This window comes from Oncorhynchus mykiss, chromosome 25, assembly GCF_057628025.1.
Source record: "Oncorhynchus mykiss isolate SJ-2025 chromosome 25, ASM5762802v1, whole genome shotgun sequence".
NCBI lineage: Eukaryota > Metazoa > Chordata > Actinopteri > Salmoniformes > Salmonidae > Oncorhynchus > Oncorhynchus mykiss.
In genome coordinates this window covers 52365981-52393141 of record NC_143046.1, presented here as the reverse complement: position 1 = coordinate 52393141, position 27161 = coordinate 52365981, and the positions used below count along the sequence as shown (strand labels likewise).

The 27161-nt window shown below is 41.1% G+C and overlaps 1 protein-coding gene and 1 long non-coding RNA gene across 2 annotated transcripts; one reads left to right on the top strand and one right to left on the bottom strand.

The window, feature by feature from the left end:
• Positions 1–1651: 1651 nt before the first annotated feature.
• Positions 1652–16692, bottom strand: LOC149972041 (uncharacterized). The gene is made up of 2 exons (XR_016491879.1): positions 16581–16692; positions 1652–2715 (listed from the first exon to the last, which is right to left on the bottom strand). It is a non-coding gene; the product is annotated as an uncharacterized LOC149972041 (long non-coding RNA).
• A 4908-nt stretch (positions 16693–21600) lies between these two features.
• id3 (inhibitor of DNA binding 3) lies at positions 21601–24846 on the top strand. The gene is made up of 3 exons (XM_036962928.2): positions 21601–23406; positions 23750–23830; positions 24306–24846. The coding sequence occupies exons 1-2, from the start codon at positions 23104–23106 to the stop codon at positions 23801–23803; spliced, it is 357 nt and encodes a 118-aa protein (XP_036818823.1). The 5' UTR covers positions 21601–23103; the 3' UTR covers positions 23804–23830; positions 24306–24846.
• The last annotated feature ends 2315 nt before the right edge of the window (positions 24847–27161 follow it).

Here is a 27161-nt window from a genome sequence, read left to right as displayed (position 1 = left end):
GCTGCCAGTCTCCCGTCTGTCAGCCAGGAGCTGCCAGAGTCTCCCGCCTGTCAGCCAGGAGCTGCCAGAGTCTCCCGTCTGTCAGGAGCTGGCCGAGCCGTCAGTCAGCCAGGAGCTGCCAGAGCCGTCAGTCATCCAGGAGCTGCAAGAGCCGTCAGTCAGCCAGGAGATGCCAGAATCGCCTGTCACGCCGGCTGCCGGAATTGCCCATCACTCCGGAGCTGCCGGAGTCTCCCGCCCGTCCGGTGCTGCCGGAATCTCTCATCCGCCCGGTGCTGCTGGAATCTCTCGTCCATTCGGGACCCGTGGCTTGGGTCCCCAGTCCGAGGTCAGTGGCGAGGGTCGCCACGTTAAAGAGGCCACGGAGGCGGGTAAAGAGGCGGAGAAGGACTATGGTGGAGTGGGGTCCCGGACCCGCCCCTATAGGTTTAGGTTTGGGGCCGGAGTCCGCACCTTTGGGGGGGGGGGGGGGGGGGGTTACTGTCACGTTCTGATCTTAGTTATTTTATTATGTCTTTGTTTTAGTATGGTCAGGGCGTGAGTTGGTGGGTTGTCTGTTAGTTTTTCTATGATTTGCTATTTCTGTGTTTGGCCTAGTATGTTTCTCAGAGGCAGCTGTCAATCGTTGTCCCTGATTGAGAACCATATTTAGGTAGCCTGTTTTTTATTGTGTTTTGTGGGTGATTGTTTTCTGTTGTGTGTCTGCACCAGCCAGAACTGGTTTCGGTCATTTCTCTTTGTTATTTTGTTATTTCCGTGTTAATTTAATAAATATGGACACATACCATGCTGCACCTTGGTCCTCACCTTCTTCCACCGACGACGGCTGTTACACACACATACACACACACCAACACGCAGCAGATTCCTCTGCACAGGGGGTTAGAATCAAACTATTACCAAATATTCATAAATAACTGACAAATTACAATTATATTTTTGTAACTATTGAAAATGTAAAAGACTTACTTTAGTTTTTGTGCGTGTGTGCCTGCCTGTATGCCTATGTGTGCGTGTGTGTGTCAATAAATGTATTCTCAATCACATACAAGCCTTTTGGGGGGGGGGGACTCTATGGTCTTTTGCTAAACAGTAAATGTATTTTCAAAATATAGTTGCCGTCTCAAAACTTAAATACATTCATCAAAACTAAATTATACTTTCAAAATTGCAAATACATGAATCAAAAGAACACGACTGCATTGATGTCATTGTTTATCCCACCAAGGGCAAATCTGGTGTTTCTTTTTTAGATAGAACTCAAGATATATTAGGTCAAATCCAGACAGGAACTATTATTTTAGCAGGTGGCCTAAATCGTACATAAGATTGAAAGTTGTAGTAATAAAAAAGGCAGGAGGCTGAAAAATGTCATCTCTACAAATAATTTACAGGACACTTGGATATTACTATTCCCAACTACAAAAGACTATTCCTTTTTTTAAATCAAAGTAAGAACATCTATTCAAAAACTTAATTTCATAAAATCCACTCAACAATTTCTGGATTAAAAAAATGTATGATATACACTGGGGTCACTTGGAAATCTCCTTGTTTTTGAAAGAAAAGCACATTTTTGGTTCATTAATATAACATCAAATTGATCATAAATACAGTGTAGACATTGTTAATGTTGTAAATGACGATTGTAGCTGGAAACGGTTGATTTATTATGGAATATCTACATAGGCGTACAGAGGCCCATTATCAGCAACCATCGCTCCTGTGTTCCAATGGCACACAACGTGTGACACAATTTGGAGAATGAACAGAGCGCATCTTCTGGAACCAAAATATATTAAACACGTAAACTAAAAATAAAATAAAAATAAAATTAATTGCGGATTTAGAAACTAAAATTCAAGACAAATCTCTGGAGAAAAAAAACATTAAAACATATATACAAGGTAAATAATCAAATAAAATGTCAATTTAAGCAAGAATCCAATCTTTTACTTTTGAAGAGAGACAACAAATACAGGTTGAACCAAAAAAAAGCATATTTCTTAAACCTGGCAAATATCTCACAGCTCTCACAAAACAAATACATGCTAAACCAGTTATGATTTTAAAAGATACAGATACAAATGCGGTAATTAGAAATAACAACTTGATTAATTACAATTTTTAAAAGCTTCTATGAATATTTAAATGCAGTTGAAGTTGGAAGTTTACATACACCTTAGCCGAATACATTTAAACTCAGTTTCACAATTCCTGATATTTAATCCTAGTCCTATTTAATCCTAGTAATTGACATACAGTTAAGATCACCACTTTATCACCACTTTATTTTAAGAATGTGAAATGTCAGAATAATTGTAGAGAGAATGATTTGTTTCAGCTTTTATTTCTTTCATCACTTTCCCAGTGGGTCAGAAGTTTCTATTGAGTTTCGTGGGTGATTATTTTCTGTTTTCGGTCGTTCTCTTTGTTAGTCCAACGCTCTAGTGGTTAGAGCGTTGGACTAGCAGCCGAAAGGTTGCAAGTTCAAATCCCCAAGCTGACAAGGTACAAATCTGTCGTTCTGCCCCTGAACAGGCAGTTAACCCACTGTTCCTAGGCCGTCATTGAAAATAAGAATTTGTTCTTAACTGACTTGCCTAGTTAAATAAAGGTAACATTTCCGTGTTCATTTAATAAATATGGACACATACCACGCTGCATCTTGGTCCTCCTCTTCTCCTTCATACGACGACCGTTACAGTATCACCCCTATTTACACAAAAGACAAAACACGTCACTTAATTCAGTACTTCCTAGGTCCATGTATCAAACAGTTATTTCAGTTATATTAAAACCTGGAAAATCTGGAGTCCCCTACTGATTCTAGATCCATAAGTTTAATTATTTGTAACAATAAAATAATAACAAAGCTTATAAACAATAGAGAGGCAAACGTCTTACTAGACTTGATACATATCAATCAAATTGGGTTTATTAAAAATAGACACTTACAAACAAATAAAATAACATGTTTCAGTTTAATACAAAGAAAAAAAACAAGGTATAAATTTATGAATAATGACTGTTGACTTTTCTATTTAAAACTTTGGAAGCTTTCAACTTTCCAGCTGAAATAATACATGTAATAAAAATATCATATAAATGTCCTAAAGCAAGTACAGTGCCTTGCGAAACTATTCGGCCCCCTTGAACTTTGCGACCTTTTGCCACATTTCAGGCTTCAAACATAAAGATATAAAACTGTATTTTTTTGTGAAGAATCAACAACAAGTGGGACACAATCATGAAGTGGAACGACATTTATTGGATATTTCAAACTTTTTTAACAAATCAAAAACTGAAAAATTGGGCGTGCAAAATTATTCAGCCCCTTTACTTTCAGTGCAGCAAACTCTCTCCAGAAGTTCAGTGAGGATCTCTGAATGATCCAATGTTGACCTAAATGACTAATGATGATAAATACAATCCACCTGTGTGTAATCAAGTCTCCGTATAAATGCACCTGCACTGTGATCGTCTCAGAGGTCCGTTAAAAGCGCAGAGAGCATCATGAAGAACAAGGAACACACCAGGCAGGTCCGAGATACTGTTGTGAAGAAGTTTAAAGCCGGATTTGGATACAAAAAGATTTCCCAAGCTTTAAACATCCCAAGGAGCACTGTGCAAGCGATAATATTGAAATGGAAGGAGTATCAGACCACTGCAAATCTACCAAGACCTGGCCGTCCCTCTAAACTTTCAGCTCATACAAGGAGAAGACTGATCAGAGATGCAGCCAAGAGGCCCATGATCACTCTGGATGAACTGCAGAGATCTACAGCTGAGGTGGGAGACTCCTTCCATAGGACAACAATCAGTCGTATATTGCACAAATCTGGCCTTTATGGAAGAGTGGCAAGAAGAAAGCCATTTCTTAAAGATATCCATAAAAAGTGTTGTTTAAAGTTTCCCACAAGTCACCTGGGAGACACACCAAACATGCTCTGGTCAGATGAAACCAAAATTGAACTTTTTGGCAACAATGCAAAACGTTATGTTTGGCGTGAAAGCAACACAGCTGAACACACCATCCCCACTGTCAAACATGGTGGTGGCAGCATCATGGTTTGGGCCTGCTTTTCTTCAGCAGGGACAGGGAAGATGGTTAAAATTGATGGGAAGATGGATGGAGCCAAATACAGGACCATTCTGGAAGAAAACCTGATGGAGTCTGCAAAAGACCTGAGACTGGGACGGAGATTTGTCTTCTGACAAGACAATGATCCAAAACATAAAGCAAAATCTACAATGGAATGGTTCAAAAATAAACATATCCAGGTGTTAGAATGGCCAAGTCAAAGTCCAGACCTGAATCCAATCGAGAATCTGTGGAAAGAACTGAAAACTGCTGTTCACAAATGCTCTCCATCCAACCTCACTGAGCTCGAGCTGTTTTGCAAGGAGGAATGGGAAAAAATGTCAGTCTATCGATGTGCAAAACTGATAGAGACATACCCCAAGCGACTTACAGCTGTAATCGCAGCAAAAGGTGACGCTACAAAGTACTAACTTAAGGGGGCTGAATAATTTTGCACGCCCAATTTTTCAGTTTTTGATTTGTTAAAAAAGTTTGAAATATCCAATAAATGTCGTTCCACTTCATGATTGTGTCCCACTTGTTGTTGATTCTTCACAAAAAAATACAGTTTTATATCTTTATGTTTGAAGCTTTGAATGTGGCAAAAGGTCGCAAAGTTCAAGGGGGCCGAATACTTTCGCAAGGCACTGTATATACACATATAATACATTATCTGATGAAATGGCTTTAGAAAGGGGCACAAGACAGGGATGTCCCCTCTCGCCCTACTGTTTGCACTGGCAATTGAACCCCTTACAGAAAGAATTAGACAGGACCCATGTAACAGGTGTCAGTATTGGTAAATATGAATGTTAACTAAATGTATTTGCGGATGATCTCATGATATAACTGACCAATATTGAAAACTAAATGCCTCCTCTGCTAAAAATAATTTCAGAATACTCTAAAATCCCAGTATATAACATTTAAATGGGGGGGGGGGGGGGGGGGGGAATGAAATAATGGCAATAGGAGAAATACGAATAATAACTCACAATATACAGCAATCCTTTAAGAGGACCACAAGCAAAATATTAGTATTTAATAGCTGACAACAATCAACAAATGTATAAAGATAACTTTATTCCATTACTCAACAATACAAAAACAGATCTAATTGAATGGAACAATCTTCCCATAAATCTTACAGGTAGAAGAAACCTCTTCAGAATGGCACGGCTCCCAAAGATAACACCAATTACCTCACCAAAGACATTCTTTAAAAAAGAATGCAACTTAAAAGTTTTATATAAAATAAAGTTGGTTTGATATCTTTTGAATATCAGAGCAATCTGGAGGGAATCCTATTTGAGTCAGAAAATGATGATAGATAAGCTATACAAAACTTTAAAGAGAGCCTATCCAATTGACAATTTCATGGAGAAAAAAAAGCAACTATTCGAACCAAGACTTAAAAAGAACTGATATTGGCACAAGATGGAGGGAATGTTGGAACATAACTAACAAGATTACAGTTAACTAAAATGTACGCTTAATCAGGTATAAATTAATATATAGAATTGAGTATACAAGAGACAAAATTCACAAATTATGTCTGAAGTGTAAAACTAATAATGACACAATAATCAATGCCTTCTGGGAATCTTATGAAGTCCAAAGGTTATGGGCGGAGTCAGAAAGTTGGCTGTCAGAAGTATTACAATGTAAATGTACTTTTAATCCGTCTGTCTACATATTTCAAGACATGGCATTTGAGGGTGCAACCAATCCTCCATCGTTTACGCAATGGAAGGGTCAAATGCTTTATTATCTAAAAATTGCAAGGGCATGGGCTACGGAGAGAAACAAAATGGTGCAGTTTGAAGCCATGTTGCGGAAAGGGATGCAGGCGCTGGATATGGTGGGGGGGGGTCTGGACAGGTGTGATGTAGTTGATGTTTGTATGATGTTGTTGATGTATGTGTATGTTTTGTATTGTTAAATCTTTCTCATTTTTTAAAGAACACAATTGCCTGCAAAAGGATTAATGCTGCCCTACTTACACTATATAAACTTAAGTATGTGGACACTCCTTCAGATTAGTGGATTCTGCCATTTCAGCCACACCCATTGCTGACAAGTGTATAAATTTGAGCACACAGCCATGCAAACTCCATAGACAAACATTGGCAGTAGAATGGCCATACTGAAGAGCTCAGTGACATCTAACGTGGCACCGTCATAGGATGTCACCTTTCCAACAAGTCAGTTCGTCAAATTTCTGCCCTGCTAGAGCTGCCCTGGTAAACTGTAAGTGCTGTTATTGTGAAGTGGAAACATCTAGAAGCAACAACGGCTCAGCCATGAATTGGTAAGCCACACAAGCTCACAGAATGGGACCTTGTGTGGTGTGAAGTTTGCCACCATTGGACTCTGGAGCAGTGGAAATGCGTTTTCTGGAGTGATGAATCACGCTTTACCATCTGGCAGTCTTGATGGACAAATCTGGGTTTTGCGTATGCCAGGAGAATGCTGCCTTCCCCAATGCATAGTGCCAACTGGGATGTTTTTCAAGGTTCAGGATAGGCCTCTTAGTTCCAGTGAAGGGAAATCTTAACGCTACAGCATACAATGACATTCTAGACAATTCTGTGCTTCCAACTTTGTGGCAACAGTTTGGGGAAGGCCCTTTCCTGTTTCAGCATGACAATTCCCCCGTGCACAAAGCAAGGTACATACAGAAATAGTTTGTCGAGATTGGTGTGGAAGAATGTGACTGGCCTACACAGAGCCCTGACCTCAACCCCATCGAACACCTTTGGGATGAATTTGGACTCTGACTGCGAGGCAAGCGTAGTCGCCAAATGGAAGCAAGTCCCCTCAGCAATGTTCCAACATCTAGTGGAAAGCCTTCCCAGAAGAGGGGAGGCTGTTATAGCAGCAAAGGGGGGACAATCTCCATTTTAATGCCAATGATTAATGCAATGGCATAACTCTGTTACATCTGTTACGCCACAGCCTGACGCTTTATTTGGAGATTGGGTTGCAAGATCAATATATTTTCTTTGCAGTCACAAAATCATGATGATCAAAATTGGACTACCCAAAGGTGCAGAATTATGGGCAATTACTCATTTTATGCATATTTCACCAAACAATTTCATACGCATCCAATCAAATGTTATTCCTGATTTTAAAAAATAAGCACATTGTGTGCATGAATAATTTATACATTCAATACATATATTGGTTTGGACGTGGATATGAACGTATTGGCCTACCAAGAAGTAACCCAACTTCATTCTCTGTATCTCTGCATGTCCGCAATGTTGTAAAAAAAAATTGTAAACATTAGACAGTCCCTATTGCTTAAATAGTTGCCTATATTGTACATGGTGTGACACTGATGGGGTGATTTTGACTTTTGTGCACTAGTGTTTACTGATGGCTGGACACAGTGAAGACATTTGCGTACATTTCCCTTCTGATGAAACAATGTTAATATTCTGTGAACAAAACACTTAGCAGTGCATTTTCTATTCACTGATGACATTTGTATTTAAAGTTTTGCAAAAGGTGGTCTACGATATGCAAGTCAGGTACAAAGGCAAGAAAATTATCTGAACTTCTGTAAATGTATTTGAGCATTTGATCATTGCTGTTCTGTTATAGATACATTTCAACACAGATCCCAAAAATAGTTTGTACGTGATCGAGAAAAAAAATGTATAATACTCAAGCTAGCAGAGAGAGCACATACTGGTTAGCTGCTGTGGTGACAAACACTGTGGCAGGAAGCACCACAACCTGTGATCTCTGCAAACGCTAATGGAAAAATTCACTAAGATAGAACAACCAGTGTGTGTGTGTGTGTGTGTGTGTGTGCGCTTGTGTGTCTGTGTGTGTGTGTGTGAGAGAGAGAGAGAGAGAGAGAGAGGTCCTCTAGAACCATTTTTAGAGACCCCACTTTGACACATTTGCCCTCCTGCTCCCGAAGATAAGAAATCAGGTGTTTTTATAAAAAGACAGAGACACCACAGAGAGTTAAAAACACACAGAAAATAAGATAACAGCTATAATCTTTAGACATTTCTGAGTTGTTTTAACGTCTTCTATGTGTATCTCCTTTTGGATGTCTTGAGCCATATCTGATCTAACAGTATGATAGGACAGAACAGATCATGTGAAAAAGGAAGTTGTAAAACTGCTCTCTGTTCTACTTCTACTCTACATTTCAGGTGCAATGGGATACTGTAATGTACAGTGGCAGTGTTTCTATTGGTGCTCCTCTATAGACTATTTTTTAATGTAACTTTTATGTAACTATGCAAGTCAGTTAACAACAAATTCTTATTTACAATGCCAAACCCAGACGATGCTGGGCCAATCAGGGCCGGATGTGATACAGCCCGGATTATCACCTGGGTTCTATTCCTTTGTGCCAACCATTACAAACGGAAAACAAAAATGTGCGTTTCTTATTGGACCAATGCAGGTAGTGCCTAATGAACACAACCCTGGCTTCTTCACCTCTGTGTTGATTATTAGTTGGAGGAATGCAATTCAGGTTGAATCAGGTAATTCACTTAGTGGTCACACTGTGTGTGTGTGTGTGTGTGTGTGTGTGTGTGTGTGTGTGTGCGCGCGCGCGCACACGTGTGGCCTACAAGACCAGAGTTGACCGGCAAATAAATTGATTGATCATGTAAAAGTTTCAAGTTTCTTTTTCCAATGCGGAGCGTTGCTTGAAATCTGATCTGAAAACAGAGTAACATCTTCAACCTCAAAAATACATCTTCAAAGATCATCAATCAGCTGTAAAATATTGATGATTCAAACATCTCACCCTGACCCGTTGATTAATTTGACCAATCAGTCATTGACAGAATCATCATGTTGAAATGTCACTTCTCCCGCCAGTCATTTAGGTTAAAGGGCGAAGTAATCCTGATCCAAGGGTAGTTTCTTAGGGTGGTTGTGTTTTTTTTTCTCCCCTATTGGGGGAGGGTAAACTGATCCTAGATCTGTATGAAAGGAGAGGAGCTGAAAGGAAAGGAGATGTTCCTGACTGTGGTATCTCTACCAGCTGTTTCCCTGTACCCCTATCCCCCCACTTCCCTCCTCTCATCCCCCCCATCTCGCCCATCTCTTCACAATGAAACCAATACAAAAGAACAGGAAGTGCCTCTCGTTTACTAGCGGTCCAATCAAAGCCGTCATTATTCCCGTGTCACAATTTTTACAGGAAATAGCAGCTCAAAATATGCCAGCTGTGTGCAAGCGACAGGCGTAGGGGTATTCTTCTTTTTATTTTTTTCCTTCTGTTTTCTAAAAGTAGCGCGTGACAAAAAGGAGACTAGGAGGCATAGACCCAGCGTCACCCACCGCCACCGTGCGCACAATGTCGTTGTGTGGAGGGAGAAAAAAAGACCCACATTCTCTCTAGGGTTATTATTGTGCGAGATGTGAAAAGGATGGTTCCCATCATGAACTGGGTGCATTGTGTTAACCCCTTCGAGCAGGCATTCACTGCCTAGCCCCTTCCGTTCTGCATCTGTAAGTCCTCTGCTCGGATTACAGCGTAAACAGGGATCCAGGTGAAGCCTAATGTTTTCCAGATGTTGCCGTAATGTCATCGGGAGGTTAGCGCAACATTGAGTGTTGTTGTTCGTTGAGGAGGGCGAATAATCTCCTATTTGGACAAGGGCTTACATCTGGCAACTAGAGAACAGGGAGTGTTGCACACACACACAGTAACGCACACACGCATGCACGCACCCACGCCAACACACACACAGAACCCTTATTTACCACTTACTTACTTACTTGCCAAGCCACAACATAACACAATGTCAACTGATGCATATTTGTAACTTTAGGCCGCACATAAAAAGTTGGTGGGAGGTGGAGGTCGTTAACATGTGGGTTGCCCTACACAAGGTACCTAGTTAGATTCCCACCCCTAAACTTAACCAATAACATTTCTTCCCTTAGAACAAGATGGAATAAGGAAAACTAAAATTATCTACTTTTTAAAAAGATAATTCAAAAGACGGCAGCAAAGGCAACATCGTCCTAGCCTGTTTAGCGTTTGACCTTCGACCTTTCCTTTACTAACCCACTAGCATTGAGTCACGACGATGGATGAACTCTCAGTGTAAATTAATACTGGGCCAGCTCCAGGCATAAGTTACATAAGTGGTCACATAGGGCCCTAGCTTTTTTGGGGGGTTCTCAACAGTCGTGTTCCCAACTTACTGTTGAGAGTTAGAATAGTAGAATACACAAGGTGCAATTTCGAAATTTGGTTGTGCATGTCAGTCACTGACAGTCACTCAATTAGCCATGTCAGCTAACAATCTTCAATTGGTAAGTTAGTCTAGCTAGCTATCTAAACTTGTAGTAATAATGTCTGAAAACCGACCCGGTACGCAGGGCATGTACAGTTACATAGTCTTTCCTCTACCATTTCACCATTATACCGACCTGTTTCAATACGCACAGGCAATATCCCTGCTCTTATCTGTGCACATAGCAATCTCTTGCTTTTAGGTAGGTTGTACATAATATCTCTGCCACACACAAATTCACCCTTAATCAAATAAAAGGTTCTCAATGTGGGTTTATGATTAATCTCCTCCACACATTTATCTTCATATTGCATCGGCAGTTCTTTTTTTAATAGCGTCTATGTCTTCCCTAATTTGGTTTTCGTACAAATGTTCACAGTCAGACTGTTGGGAAAGGTCAGACATTTTGGTTTCCCTGCCTCCCTCTGTGGAGAGATCCCATTGAAAAACATTGCTAGCTATTCTGGCAATTGGCATATCTAACAGTCTATTCCAAAGTCTCACCATGCACACCTTCCACTCACAGGGTTCCCAGCCCATGTCCCCAGTTATTGCCAGTATAGGCGCAAACTTGTGGACACCTAAACAAGAACGCACTGCACCATTATGGGCATGTTTGTTTTTGCGATAGCTCTTAGCATCCCATCCCAACTGAATGCATGAATGCAACCTCTAATAGTCTAAGCCATTCTAGTAAGCTAACATATGGAATTGTTTTAAGATGGTCATTGATCATTTAGCTATTTGATTTAGAATTTTAGGAATAAAAAAAGAATCATATTAATAATATTTGAATTTGGCCTTTTACTACTCTTGCCCATAGCAACGCATTGAGTAACACGTTTAGAAATGGCAAAAAAAAATATGTTCAAAAAAGAAATCATGAGGAATAAGGTTTTGAAGTGTCTGTCATATATCTAGGAGATATAAGAAAGCTCAGGGAAAATCTGATATCTCTAGCTTAAACTAACGTATGGGGATTTTTTTTTACTATGTTACTTAGATTGACACACGGCTCTTCATTAACAGCCATTAGAGGGTCGTCACAAAGAGGATAAACACATGCACACACACACTAGCAGATAACCAGACACAAACATACACAAATGTGTGCATATACACACACACACACACACACTCAATTGTTAACAACTGTCTCCTATGCTGTAAATAACCATTGGCACATGGCTAGGTGTCAGTGCAAATTAAAATGTGTGTACTCTGATTAGATGTACAGTACCAGTCAAAAGTTTGGACACACTTACTCATTCAAGGGTTTTTCTTTATTTTATACTATTTTCTACATTGTAGAATAATAATGGAATCATGTAGTAACCAAAAAAGTGTTAAACAAATCAACATGTATTTTATATTTGAGATTCATCAAAGTAGGCACCATTTGCCTTTCTTCAAAGTAGCCAGCCTTGGCTCCCGAGTGGCGCAGTGATCTAAGACACTGCATCTCAGTGCAAGTACCTGGTTCAAATCCAGGCTGTGTCACATCTGGCCATGATTGGGAGTCCCACAGGGCGGTGCACAATTGGCACAGCGTTGTCCGGGTTTGGCCAGCATAGACCTTCATTGTACTTTAAATAAGAATTTGTTTTTAACTGACTTGCCTAGTTAAATAAAGGTTAAATAAAAAACTGCTTCATGAGGTAGTCACCTGGAATGAATTTCAATTAACAGGTGTGCCTTGTTAAAAGTTAATTTGTGGAATTTCTTTCCTTCTTAATGTGTTTGAGCCAATCAGTTGTGTTGTGACAAGGTAGGGGTGGTATACAGAAGATAGCCCTATTTGGTAAAAGACCAAATCCATATTATGGCAAGGACAGCTCAACTAAGCAAAGAGAAACAACATTCCCTCATTACTTTAAGACATGAAGGTCAGTCAATATGGAAAAATTATTCAAGTGCAGTTGCAAAAACCATCAAGCGCTATGATGAAACTGGCTCTCATGAGGACTGCCATAGGAGTGGAAGACCCAGTGTTACCTCTGTTGCAGAGGATAAGTTCATTGGAGTTCCCAGGCTCAGAAATTGCAGCCCAAATAAATGCTTCACGGAGTTCAAGTAACAGACACATCTCAACATCAACTGTTCAGGGGAGACTGCATGAATCAGGCCTTCATTGTTGAATTGCTGCAAAGAAACCACTACTAAAGGACAGCAATAAGAAGAAGAGACCTGCTTGGGCAAAGAAACACAAGCAATGGACATTAGACTGGTGGAAATCTGTCCTTAGGTCTGATGAGTCCAAATATGGTTCCAACCCCGTTCCAACCCCTGTGTCTTTGTGAGATGCAGAGTAGGTGAACGGATGATCTCTGCATGTGTGGTTCCCACTGTGAAGCATGGAGGAAGAGGTGCGATGATGTGACGGTGCTTTGCTGGTGACAATCTCAGTGATTTATTTAGAATTCAAGGGACACTTAAGCAGCATGGCTACCACAGCATTCTGCCGCGATACGCCATCCCATCTGGTTTGAGCTTAGTGGGACTATCATTTGTTTTTCAATAGGACAATGACCCAAAACACACCTCCAGGCTGTGTGAGGGCTATTTGAGCAAGAAGAAGAGTGATGGAGTGCTGTATCAGATGACCTGGCTTCCACAATCACACGACCTCAACCCAATTGAGTTGGTTTGGGATGAGTTGGACAGCAGAGTGAAGGAAAAGCAGCCAACAAGTGCTCAGCATATGTGGGAACTCCTTCAAGACTGTTGGAAAAGCATTCCAGGTGAAGCTGGTTGAGAGAATGCCAAGAGTGTGCAAAGCTGTCATCAAGGCAAAGGGTGTCTACTCTATTATATTAAATATATTTTGATTTGTTTAACACTTTTTTGGTTACTACATGTGTTATTTCATAGTCATGATGTATTCACAATTACTCTACAATGTAGGGGGGGGGAGAAAAAAAAAATATATATATATATATATATTTTTTTTTTTTACTTGAATGAGTAAGTATCCAAACTTTTGACTGGTACTGTAGATACAGTACATAACAACACACCCAATACACACTCATACACACTAATGAACATACACAGCCTACAACAACATGTACTATGAATACCATGCAGAGACATTAACACCTCGTGATTTGGGCCATCCTCTATCTCTAATAGCTGTCTTTGTGAGTCTGTGAGGTTTTAGTTATTTAGGGCCTATCACAGTTTTTCGCAGTTTCAAAGGAGCTACTCTCGTCCTTCACTGTGTGAATCTTATCTCTCCCTGTTTGAAGCATTTATCTTTATCTGAGCTCTGTATGTTCAGTTCATCAACCTATTATCTGTCTGTTCTTTTTCTCTCTCTCTCTCTCCCTCTCTCCCTCTTACTTTATTTCCGTCTTTCTTTTATATTTTTCTTTCTCTCACCTTTTTTTGTTTATTTATTCCTTTGTCACACTTTCTTTCTCTCTCTCACTCGCTCTTGCGCCCTCTCTTAGCTCTGTGTGTTTGTAGTTTGGCCTCTCAGAAAAAGAAGTGATGTCACTGATGTTACTTTATGGGTTTTACTGTTCAATTAAATTTAGCCCTATCTCAGCGCATTCTTCAGACTCCAAGATTGCCTAGCTTACATTAGCAACACTCTAGCAATGTCAATGCTAAAGGCCTTGGTGACGTAATACCAATTACTTCGTTTTTATTTTAGAAATGCAAACATTATAGTTGCTTCTGTTACAGTACATATCATGCACTCAGTAGATGAGCCCCCAATATATTTTGGATTGCCACTGTGGGATTAATAAAGTTGCATTGAATTGAATACAGTAGTCTTGCAATAGCTAGTCTATAGTGTACGTGAGTTCATAGCCATGAGACTTCTCTAAAATGCAAGTTGCTCACATTCTTCTACCAGCTGTACCAATTGAACATCACTCTCACGAATATATTTTTGTATCATTATTAATGACAATGTTATTTTAAGTATAAGAGCTATACTGGTTTGTGAGAACTTTGTTTTCAGGGCCGTGCCTCTTTTGGCCATGTGAAGAGAAGAGATGAGAACATACCATTTGAGGAATCTTGAGAGCCAATGATCCTCGGCCACATTGGAAGGTCTAACCTAGTGGTGGGGAGATATTTTGAGCCAATTACAGAGTGAAGAAAGTATGCTAGGCTAGCAGGAAATGAGCACACACAGGACAATACACAGATCGGAGACAAGGAATGCATCCCAAATGACACCCTATTCCCTATATAGTGCACTACTTTTGGTCAAAAGTAATGTACTATATGGAATAGGGTGCTATTTGGGACACAAAACCTATGCATTTCCAATTAACGTCTATAGCTCTTACACTGAGTCCTGTCTGGCCTTAGCCCAGCATTCAACACAAGAAACAATAGGCCTATCCCGTAATGGTTGACATATTTCACACACAAGACTTTCAGTGATATCTTACATCACCATCCACGCTGCATCTGTTACACTGACCCTGAGTTAAGTATACGAAACCCCCGCATACCTTCAGCTATACGTAATAAAATGAATACCATTTGTGCATGAATAATAAGATGAATTTCCATGTTTAGACACATGTCCCAGACCATCCCACCATTCAGACTGACTCGTTAGAGCGTGCGGAAGAGAGAGGGGCAGGGGCTGGACGGACAATACAAATGGATGACGGACAGACACACAGGCGGGCAGAGAGACACATAAACAGAGATAAAGACAAGACGGACCAATCAACCGACCAACCGTCCCACTGTACGAAAGACTAGACAGACAGACAGAAAGACTAGACAGACCCACAGACAGACATGGTTTCTGTTCCGATTAGCTTACTTTCTCACTAGTTTGTGCAAGACTCTCACCTAATCAGGTCACTCTGTGTCCCAGACCCCTCCTTGTGTGCAACCATCTGGAAGGGGTAAGGGTTGGTCGGAGGGGGGTAAGGGGGTGGCGGGGAGGGGGGGTAAGGGGGTAAGGGGGAGATCAGTGACCCAGATTGGCAGAGGGTGAGTGGAGGAGGAGAGCAAGGGGGAGGAGGAGGGAGGAGAGGGGGATCAGCTGTGTGTCACCTCTCAATCCCATTGTTTCACTTCATTAGAGGTGTGTGGAGGAGAGGGAGGGATGAGGAGAAGGGGGGATGGGAGGAGTGGAGCTGAAGATGGCTGAAGAAAGAGAGTGAGCAAAGGGAGGGGGGGATGGAGAAAGTAACTGCTGTGACCCGTCTTATTTCTCAGGGACCCTCTTGACCCAGAAACACACACTAGCGCACACAGGTGCAGAGATACCCACCAGGGACCTCTTGTCCTCCCACGTTGTGTCTCTTGGAGACCTGACCAGCTGAACCCACAGCAGTAGCAGGGCCCTTTCCTTCTCCCGCACTATCTACCTTTCCCTCTTTCACCTCTTCCTCGATCTACCTCTCTTTCTGGCTCCCTCTTTAACTCCCTCTATCTGTCTATCTATACCCCTCTTCCCAACTGTCTGACTCCCTCTTCCTTCCCCTCTCTCTCAGACACACACACACACACAAGAACTGGGTCCTCAAATGGCTTTTGCCTGAAGAGGGAATCAGATTCAGAATCCCTTTATTCGCTAAGTACATTTACACATACCTGGAATTTTACTTAGTGAGAAGGTGCTGCCAGCAATATAAAATGTAGAATACAGACAGACACAAGTCAACATGGTCATCATACAATTTAAATACAGTGAACATAAAACATAAAACTCTGGAGAGAAGCAACACTATGACTGCTAGAGCCTGTTAGGTTTCTATTCATGTTAATCCAATATTCAAATTGCAATTGCAATATTCAAATTGTTCCAGATGGGGCTGGTTTAGCTTAACCTTAGTTTACGTTGGTCCAAGTTACATCACAATTGGCAGCACCCAATTGGCCCAGTGTCGTCCGGGTTTGGCCGGGGTAGGCCGTCATTGTAAATAAGAATTTGTCCTTAACTGACTTGCCTAGTTAAATAAAGGTTCAATTAAAAATGTAAAAATCACATGGGTCTGATGGATGCTAGAAGATTCGTATGGGATCGGCATTTATTAGATTTATCAGCTGAACCAAAGTTACGTTTTCCATATGAGATGGCAGAGACATTTAACTGTCTCCAACTATGCAGACTAATATAAGGCATTGTGCATCGTAAACTGATTACCTGTAAAAAAAAATGTATCTCAGATGGGTCTAAATTTGTAACATTTCTAGTCTACTACAGGATCATAATGACATACCTTATGTCTGTCTGTCTGTCTGTCCGTCCGTCCGTCCGTCCGTCCGTCCGTCCGTCCGTCCGTCCGTCTGTCCATCCATCCGCCTGTCTTCCTTGTCTGTCTGTCTATGTGTCTACAGACCCAAAACAGGATTTCCCACGTGACTATGACATCATACTGTCATTGTGTTCACCTACAAGGTCCCTCCCGCCTCCAAATGTACCTCAGGTGCGGCAGACACTAGCCTAAGCAAAGGTATGTGACATTGGACCCAGCCCCCTTTTTTCTGTGTTTACGCCAAAGAATAGGCACATGTCTGAAACAAATGGCTACTCCGGCAGGTCTCTTCTTGAAAGGCACAAACAGTTTGTTCTCCGATAAAGAGATAAAAAACAGGGGGCAGCTGGGCACACTATGAGCAGGCCATGTTTGGCCTTCTGTTAGCTTGTTTCAGCTCGCCTTCCTCCCTTGTCATTCCCAGTGCCCATCCCAATATTGTATTTATGCAACAACAACAAAAAATAGAAAAACCTTGTGCGCGGCACTGCGTCTAGGTCAAGGTGCTGGTTTTGGTATTGGTATTGTGCAGTTCACAGGGACATTTCTAGTTTAGAACATGATAGCGGTGACTATTAATGTTTCCATGGTGTGGAAGTCATTACATGGCTACTGTAAACCTACATGGGTGGTAGAATTGGGGTCAACTTTCACAAAAATGTCCAGGTTTTTCAGAAATCCTGGGTGGAAGATTCAGGATTTCCTGCTTATTCTCTTCTGATTCTGGGAATCTTCCAACCGGGATTTTAGGCCAGGGATCATCAACTAGATTCAGCTGTAGGACAATTTTTTTCTTGAGTGGATGGTCAGGGGGCCAGAACATAATTACAAATCATTTGTAGACTGCAAACTGACCGCAAGAAGCCCAAACAGATATAATTGACTGAAACGTCATAATTTCAAACCTTGTATACTATAATTTCTCTTTATGTGTGGGAATACTTTGGAACAGATTCCAAAATTAAAATCACTCGGAGCTGATTTGCTGGTGTTTATATAATATTTTATGTCCAACAATAAAAAAAATATGAAAAAGCTTTTATTTTTTATCAGAAACCTTGGGGGGGACAAATAAAATTGTTGCCAATTGGGGAACCCTGCCTTAGGCTCTATAGAATTGTCCTGAAGAACATTGTCTCAATGAAGATACACTATAAATACTCATTTGGCAAAACTAAATTAAATTAAGTTATTAAACGTTATTATTTAGTTACTATTCAGTTACTATAGGCCTTAGTAACTGTCCTGAAGAAGATCATCTCAATCATGAAATATTGTACATATCATAGCTTATGTTCAAAAGTAAAAAGAGATTTCAGTAATGCCAGTTATACCGTATATGGACATTTGTTCATGCTGTTGTGATAATGTGACGTTCTCAAATGCTGTGAATTAATATGATATTAGTTACTATTATCAGATAGACTTTGTCGGAGCAAAATATTAGCAGACTTGGCATATACATTGTTCTGGAGTTGGACACAGTGGCATGAGAGAGCGCATTGGAATTTCTAAGCCCCTCAAAGCCTAAAAGAAAACTCAAGGGTCTTCTTTGATGGCAGACAGAGAGAGCGAGAGAGGAGTTGGATGACACTACAGATAACACAAATGAAGTTTCATTCTGTAAATTACCCCGTGATACTTGTGGGAAAAGGTGCCCTTCCCACTGGGCACACACTGGTTGAATCAACGTTGTTTCCACGTCATTTCTTTGAAATGACATTAAACCAATGTGGAATAGATGTTGAATCGACTTCTATGCACAGTGGGTTTTGTCTTCAATCGCCTGCCTTTCCAACCGCCTGTGTGAGTGTGGGGCTAGCTCTCAGCGAGATGACACTGGACTTCTAGCTACTCTCTCCTCTTTTGTTACCAGGAGAAGAAATAGAGAGTCTTTGTTGACAGCGAATTAAAAAACGAACGCCTTGAAAGGTTTTCTTTGGGTAGAGGCGAGGGGGAGGCGACAGGGGTTACGAGGGGGGAGGTGGGGTAGGGAGGGCGATGCTAATTATGCATGGCGATTGTTGATAGCTTGATTGTCTGCGTCCAGCTGCACGGAGGACCGGGGGAGAGAGAGAGGGCGGGGATGCGGAGCGAGGCAGACTCACTGACGCCAGTCTCGAAATTCTCCCATCCATTGAAAGAGAGCCTCGTTTGTGTCGGGGCCTTTCCAACAGCGCAGCGCGAGGGCACCTGATCCCTGCCCAGACGCACCAGTGTCACACGGATTCAGAGCTCTGGAATCTGCAAATAGGAAATAAAAAAAATCCTGGGTGCGTAGGGAATGAACTTGCAGGCCACTGCGTAGGCTGTGCCATTTTTGACCATCCAGAATTATAACATTGTAGCCTACCAAAGCGAAAAAAGTGTTCATAATTTTTCAGTATGCTGTTATTCCTATAATAACAACATAACTGTATTATATAACTTTTTCTTATTCTTATAATTTCATATAGCCCAACTTTGCTCATCACCATATTCTTCCAATTTGTCTTGATTTATTGTTTATGCATATGCAATAACATGCAGTTGCTTGTACAGATAACACATACAGTACCAGTCAAAAGTTTGGACACACCTACTCATTGAAGGGTTTTTCTTTATTTTTACTATGTTCTACATTGTAGAATAATAGTGAAGACATCAAAACTATGAAATAACACATATGGAATCATGTAGTAACCAAAAAATTACTAAACAAGATTCTTGAGATTCTTCAGAGTAGCCACCCTTTGCCTTGAGGCTTTGCACACTCTTGCCATTCTCTCAACCAGCTTCACCTGGAATGCTTTTCCAACAGTCTTGAAGGAGTTCCCATATATGCTGAACACTTGCTGGCTGCTTTTCCTTCACTCTGCGGTCCAACTCATCCCAAACCATCTCAATTGGCTTGAGATCAGATGTAGGCTCTTATTGTAAACAAGAATGTGTTCTTAACTGATTTGCCTAGTTAAATAAAGGTTCAATAAAAAATATATATATATAAAAACATTGTGGAGGCCAGGTAATCTGATGCAGCACTCCATCACTTCTTGGTCAAATGACCCTTACACAGCCTGTTGAAAAACTAATTATAGTCCCACTAAGTGCAAACCGGATGGGATGGCGTATCGCTGCAGAATGCTGTGGTAGCCATGCTGGTTAGGTGTGCCTTGAATTCTTAATAAATCACAGACAGTGTCACCAGCAAAGCACCCCCACACCATCGCACCTCCTCCTCCAAACTTCACTGTTGGAAACACACATGCTGAGATCATCCATTCACCTACTCTGCGTCTCACAAAGACACGGTGGTTGGAACCAAAATTCTCAAATGTGGACTTATCAGACCAAAGGACAGATTTCCACCGGTCTAATGTCCATTTCTCAAGCAAGTCACTTCTTCTTATTGGTGTCCTTTAGCAGTGGTTTCTTTGCAGCAATTCAACCATGAAGGCATAATTCATGCAGTCCCCTCTGAACAGTTGATGTTAAGATGTGTCTGTTACTCTGTGAAGCTTTTATTTGGGCTGCAATTTTTGAGGCTGGTAACACTAATGAACTTATCCTCTGCAGCAGAGGTAACTCTGGGTCTTCCTTTCCTGTGGCGGTCCTCATGAGAGCCAGTTTCATCATAGTGCTTGATGTTTTTTGCGACTGCTCATGAAGAAACTTTAAAAGTTCTTGAAATGTTCTGGATTGACTGACCATGTCTTTAAGTAATGATGGACTGTCATTTCTCTTTGCTTAGTTGAGCTGTTCTTGCCATAATATGGACTTGATATTTTACCAAATAGTGCTATACCACCCCTACCTTGTCACAACTGATTTGCTCAAACGCATTAAGAAGGAAAGAAATTGCACAAATTCACTTTGAACAAGACACACCGGTTAATTCAAATGCATTCCAAGTGGCTACCTTATGAAGCTGGTTGAGAGAATGCCAAGAGTTTGCAAAGCTGTCATCAAGGCAAAGGGTGGCTACTTTGAAGAATCTCAAATATATTTTGATTTGTTATTTAACAAGGCAATTCAGTTAAGAACAAATATACAATGACAGCCTAGGAACAGTGGGTTAACTGCCTTGTTCAGGGGCAAAACAACAGATTTTTACCTTGTCAGCTCAGGGATTTGATCTAACAACCTTTCAGTTACTTGTCCAACACTCTAACCACAAGGCTACCAGCCGCTCAGCACTTTTTTAACTACATTTTACTACATGATTCCATGTGTTATTTCATAATTTTCATGTCTTCACTATTATTCTACAATGTAGAAAATAGTAAAAAATAAAGAAAAAACAAACTTTTGACTGGTACTGTATAAATAGTAATTTTCCTACCAGGCCAGAGATTTTAGGACAATATTTGTCCACACTCCTACCCTTGACATATTTAAGAGGTCGAAGTCTTGTTGGGACAACAAATCACGTTCACAAAATGTATTTTGAATCTAGCAATGGACCGAAGACTGGTCACACCACACATTATATCATGAGTGGTTCGCTCTTGAATGAGGTCATTGAATGACTTGTAGTCATTAGGAGTCAATGAGTGTGTGTGTGGGGGGGGGGGGGGGGGGGGGGGGGTGCAGTGGAAGGCAGTGGATAGCAGCCTACCCGCTGACATTAACATCTGTGCAACCACTGCAAAGGGGCGGGCTAGTGGGCCAACTTCACTGATAGTGCTTATCCATCAGAAAACAATTAAGTTACCTCTTTATTTGTTCATAATATAAAAATACTGAGTGTGAGAACTCCTTACTAAATCTATATTTTTCTATGTTTGTGTGTTTTAATTGAATCTTTAACACATCCTGGGTTTCACCAACTGATGATAAATATGTACTCCCTCTTTCTTCAGATTATGCACACACCAACATAAATGTTATCTACTACTATTATTATTGACTCTAACGAGGATTGGTTGCGCTGTCAGAGGAGAGGAACCAAATTGGTTATTTTTAGGGAGTCAGCGTATTGTCAATCTCATGCACTATAGGTCGGGAGTCGGGACAAATCTCAGTGGGCTGCGGCAACAGAAAGAGAGAAAAGGGGGCAGGTCCACGACTTTGAGTGAAGGGCCCAGTAAGCGAGCTCCACGAAGAGGTTCTGGTGAGGGCGGGCGTTTGCCATGAGGGGCGCGTTGGAGCGGGTGAATGGATGACGTCGGGAGACTGGCGCCAGGCTGTCTGGGACTGGCGCGTTAGATCAACACAGCTGGGGTGGAATAGGACACACAGCTGGCGCAAGGGTGCATTCCTCCACAAAACAGGATTGTGAGAAAAGGGAAAATAAGACCAAAAAGGAACAGAGGGACACACTTTGGTTTAAACAAAAAAATGCATGGGTTAAAAAGAAAGATAACAATGTATAACTTATTTTCAGTAAGTGTTCATCCCGAATTGTATTCACAACATCACCCAAATTATTTTTTCGTCTGCCGTGACTAACTAGATTTCATTTTTTGTTTGGATTTTGTTCCTATCTTTTATCTTTATTTTAATTGCGAGGAGAATTATCAAGGAAAATCATTGAGAGTGGTGGGGAGATATAGACACTGTTCACAATTTAGCCATTAAACAGAGAGGGTTGCTGGGGCTATAACAAAACAAAGATAATAATATGATAGCTAATAATAGCAAATTCAAAACTGTAATTCACAATGAAGGGAGATTGAACTTTCAAGCACTCATGTATGATAAGTTTTATAACTGTTTGGATAAAGTATCTAATTTCTTGTGAATGGAAAGGATTGTTATTCCTATAAAGCCCACATCTTTTAGATAAAGAAATGTGGAGTGAATGGTGTGAAAACCATCACCTTTAATACCGCTTATAATTATAGGATTTTCAAGCTGTCTGTCTGCTCTCTCTTGTCTCTTGACATCTTTTAAAATCATGTGACGCCAAGAGAGGTGAAAAAAAAAAAGATTCCAGACGCCGAGATGTCTGCAAAGTCATGACGGGAACAAACTTCCGTTAAAGCTGTAAAGGTAACGTGTGGCTTCAATTTGATAAAGAAAGAAGATCCAGAGTGGGCCCTAAGCCGATATTTGTCTTGGCACAAACTATGTCAGTGAGCAGAATAGTAGCCTAGACACATTTAGGCCTGTTAATCAAGTAGAAAAGCATATAATGTGTTGTCATCAGTATTCAGTGCTCACCAAAACATGCTTTGTTGATTGTGGTCTACCTGAAATCAAGTGTCTAATTGTTGGTCAATCCCTCATAGCCCCCCTCCCCCGTAAGTGACGTTTGAACATCCAATCAGAAACCCTATGCTCCTCAGAACCACCAGGAAGTCTCTACACTGGCTAATCAGAGTTCGAGGGTTTATTTATTTGTGAGAAGGGGGCGGCGACTGGTTGACAATGGTGTATAAAGCCGTCCTCACACTAACATAACTACTGTAGCTGGTTGTTGCCTGAGTGAGAATATTGTACCCTTCTTATCCGAATCGGAACGTCATTTCGAATTTAAATAATTAATTGTAGCCTACTCACAAACATGAAAGCCATCAGTCCAATGAGGTCTGTCAGAAGCTGCTACGAAGCTGTTTGCTGCATTTCGGATCAGAGTCTCTCCATCACCCGGAATAAGCCATCTATGGAGGAACCCGTGGGCGCGCTGTGCGATATGAATGACTGCTACTCGAAACTCAAGGAGCTGGTACCGAGTATCCCACAGAACAAGTCAGTCAGCCAAGTGGAAATTCTGCAGCACGTTATCGACTACATCTTCGACCTGCAAATCGCGCTAGAAGACGAGTCTTCCGCGGCAACCACGCCTGATTTGGTGCTGTCACTAAAGGTGAAGATGGTTACCCCGCTCCCATCCCCGTTATGCTGAATTTGATTGCATGTCTCTTTAATTCCTATTGTATGAAATGGAGGAATAGACGTGCATGTAAAGGAAGTCATGTTTTTCGCTATGTTTTACCTGTGAACAATGTGATGTTGTCGGAAAGAGATGCTGTAACGCTGTAACATGATGAACGGTCCAAATGCATTTATCAAGTATCGGTGCGTGATGCCATTATATGTAACCACAGCGTATCCACTCCATGCGTCACTGTTTATGTCTTGTTGTCAAGTCTGGCTAAGAATTTCGATTTCAGTGGCTATAATATTTCTAATTTTCCTTTTCCATGAAGACTGCAGACCTTGCACGCAATTTCTCACAAGAAGATGGACGATTGTGCCATTAAACAGGAGGAGTGTGACTTCCAGAAATGGTAGGTATCTATACATCTATTTACATCTATTCATGTGTTATTACTGTTGCATTACATGTTTGCTGTGAATAGGCTGGCACATGGTATTGGACTGCTTCAGGGAAAAAAGTGTGTGAACAAACTCCATACTTCTTCAAATTATTAACAACAACAAATAGCAATATCAGACACTGGTTTTGGAGATGAAGGGGGCATTGCTATGCAGGGAAAGAGTCTAGTCCCCTTTACCCTCTTTTTCTTACCCCCCCCCCCCCCCCCCCCCCCCCCTCACCATGGTTGCCAATTAGCCAAGCCAGTGAATGTGTAGGGGATTCATTGCTATCAGCCTGGGGTTAGTGAAAGTTCCACACTAGGCGCCAGTCTGTCTGCTCCCTTTCTCCAGTGGAGGGAGGGCGAGAGGGAGGGGAGCATGAGAGAGGCAGAGAGAGAGAGAGGACTGACTTAACTTTTTCCTTCCCTTTCTCTCTGTGTGCAGGTGCAGAGAAACACATGTCTCCACTTCACTCTGGGTTCGAGGATAAGAGGGGCAGAAAGAAGGGGTAGTATTTGGAGTGTGTGTGTGGGGGGGGGGGGGATCGACAGTTTCTCTACACTCCTCCAGTCTCTTCTCACCGGTCGTGGGCGTAAACAAACACCAAAGCAGAAAAAGATTTGAATGGATATACTCGCTACTTGTTCCTCTCAGTTGTTTTTTTGTATATGTGTGTGTACCCCCCTCCCCTTGTTATCTTATAATTTGAAGGTTTTTCCAACTAGTTCAAATTGTGTACATATCTAATTTGTGAAAGCTATGAGGGAGATAGTTCAGAAGAATGTGGTCTGGGGGGGGGGGGGGGGGGGGGGTCCTGTTGTTAGTTGTTAGAATCACAACTCTATACTAGAGTTGATTGTAAGTGTTTGTAGGGATTGTGTATTTCTACGGACAATGTCAAATAATTGCTGAGTTTTATCAACTTTTTATAAAAGTGTGTTTTGTATGTACGTTCTTATGTAATAAAATTACTAAATGTTCTGAACGTTCTGTGAAGTACTGTAGCTTTTTTTTTTCTTGGATAGTAATAACTTTAGGGCTGCGTCCCAAATGGCACCTTGTTCCCTTGGCAGTGCACACTTTTAGTCAAGGCCCATATCAGTGCCCTATATAGGGAATAGGGTGCCATTTGGGACATATTCTGTATATATATATATATATAAAGTATGGTGGTTGATTAGCTTGAAGAACTCTTATGATTTCATAAAATACTTTGAGATGACAGGATGTATTCAACAGGCGATTGAGGTCTTGTGGTTGGAAATCACATGACGAGTGTTTCCTGTATCTATCTCAGTTTTTCCATTAGCATAGGCCCTAACTTAAGCAGCACGCTCTCTAGGTGCTAATCATGATGGTATTCAGAGGAGTTGACACCTAGTTACAAATAACATTACTCTTATTATATCCAATCAACACAACATAATAGATCTAAACTGGTTCGATCGCCAATACTTGTGTTTGTAGCCTAATGATTTTCACCTACCCTAACAGAAGTCAACAGCTTTCCCACTGGGCACAGACATTTCATTTTGATTTACATTTCGTTGAGTTGTCAACTAACGTGAATTCCAAGTCAAATCAACCAAACAAATCCCCATGTCATTGGATTTAGTTTAAAAGTCAGGTGGAAAAAAAGACAATTCCCTCACATTGATGACTTTTTGCAAATCCAATCAGTTTTTGACATTGATTCAACGTCATCACATTGCATTCTTGGGTTGCAATTACGTGCAAACAACATTGATTCAACTAGTTTTTGCCCAGTGGGTTGTCACAATGGATCTCAATGTCAGACCTAAGCTTTTTTGGAGACTATTGCCATATATCTATGCTTTGTTTATTTTGTGATGTAGGTAAATGATTTGCTTCTAAGTAGTCAAGCTAGCTTTCAATGTCTAGTTGACCAGCTGGTCCAGAGACAGTACAGAGATCAATATTCAAATCATATCAAATTTTATTTGTCACTAGCGCTGAATACAACAGTTATAGATAGACCTTACCGTGAAATGCTTACTTACAAGTCCATAACCAACAAGGCAGTTTTAAGAAAATAGAGATAAGAAAATATTGACTAAATAAACTAAAGTAAGAAAAAAAGTAACACAATAAAATAACAATAATGAGGCTATATACAGGGAGTACCAGTACCAAGTCAATGTGCGGGGGTACTGGTTAGTCGAGGTAATTTGTACATGTAGGTAGGGGTAAAGTGACTATGCATAGATAATAAACAGCGGGTAGCAGCAGTGTATAAACAAAGGGGGGGTGGTGTCAATGCAAATAGACCGGGTGGCCATTTTATTAATTGTTCAGCAGTCTTATGGCATGAGGGTAGAAGGTGTTAAGGAGCCTTTTGGACCTAGACTTGGCACTCCAGTACCGCTTGCCGTGAGGAAGCAGAGACAACATGACTTGGGTGACTGTTTTGACAATTTTTTGGGCCTTCCTCTGACACCACCTATTATATACACTACCGTTCAAAGGTTTCTCGTCACTTAGAAATTTCCTTGTTTTTGAAAGAAAAGCAACTTTGTTCACCATTAAATGAACATCAAATTGATCAGAAATACAGTGTAAACATTGTTAATGTTGTAAATAACTATTGTAGCTGGAAATGGCAGATTTTTAATGGACTCGGGTCAGGGAGAGGTTAAAAATGTCAGTGAAGACACTTGCTAGTTGGTCTGCGTATGCTCTGAGTACACATCCTGGTAATCCGTCTGGTCCCGAGGCCTGGTGAATGTTGACCTGTTTAAATGTCTTGCTCACATCTGCTACGCAGAGCGTCCGGAACAGCTGGTGCTCTAATGCATGCTTCAGTGTTGCTTGCCTCGAAGCGAGCATAAAAGGCATTTAGCCCGTCTGGTAGGTTCGCGTCACTGTGCAGCGTGCGACTGGATTTCCCTTTTAAGTAGTTTGCAAGCCCTGCCACATCCGACGACCGTCAAAGCCGGTGTAGTAGGATTACATTTTAGTCCTGTACTGACGCTTTGCCTATATGATGGTTAGTCTGAGGGCATAGCAGGATTTCTTATAAGCGTCTGGATTAGTGTCACACTCCTTGAAAGTGGAAGGTCTAGCTTTTAGCTCGGTGCGGATGTTGCCTGTGATCCATAGCTTCTGGTTGGGATATGTGCGTAAGGTCACTGTGGGGACGACGTTGTCGATGCACTTGTTGATGAAGCCAGTGATTGAGGTGGTATTCTCCTCAATGCCATTGGATGAATCCCAGAACATATTCCAGTCTGCGCTAGCGAAACAGTCTTGTAGTGTAGCATCTGCATCATCGGACCACTT

What these genes read in the sequence shown, in the direction of transcription:
- id3 (XM_036962928.2), top strand. Translation starts at nt 23,104, where the DNA reads ATGAAAGCCATCAGTCCAATGAGGTCTGTCAGAAGCTGCTACGAAGCT. An exon ending in ATTTGGTGCTGTCACTAAAG is followed by an intron (nt 23,407 to 23,749) that starts GTGAAGATGGTT and finishes TTTTCCATGAAG; the next exon opens with ACTGCAGACCTTGCACGCAA.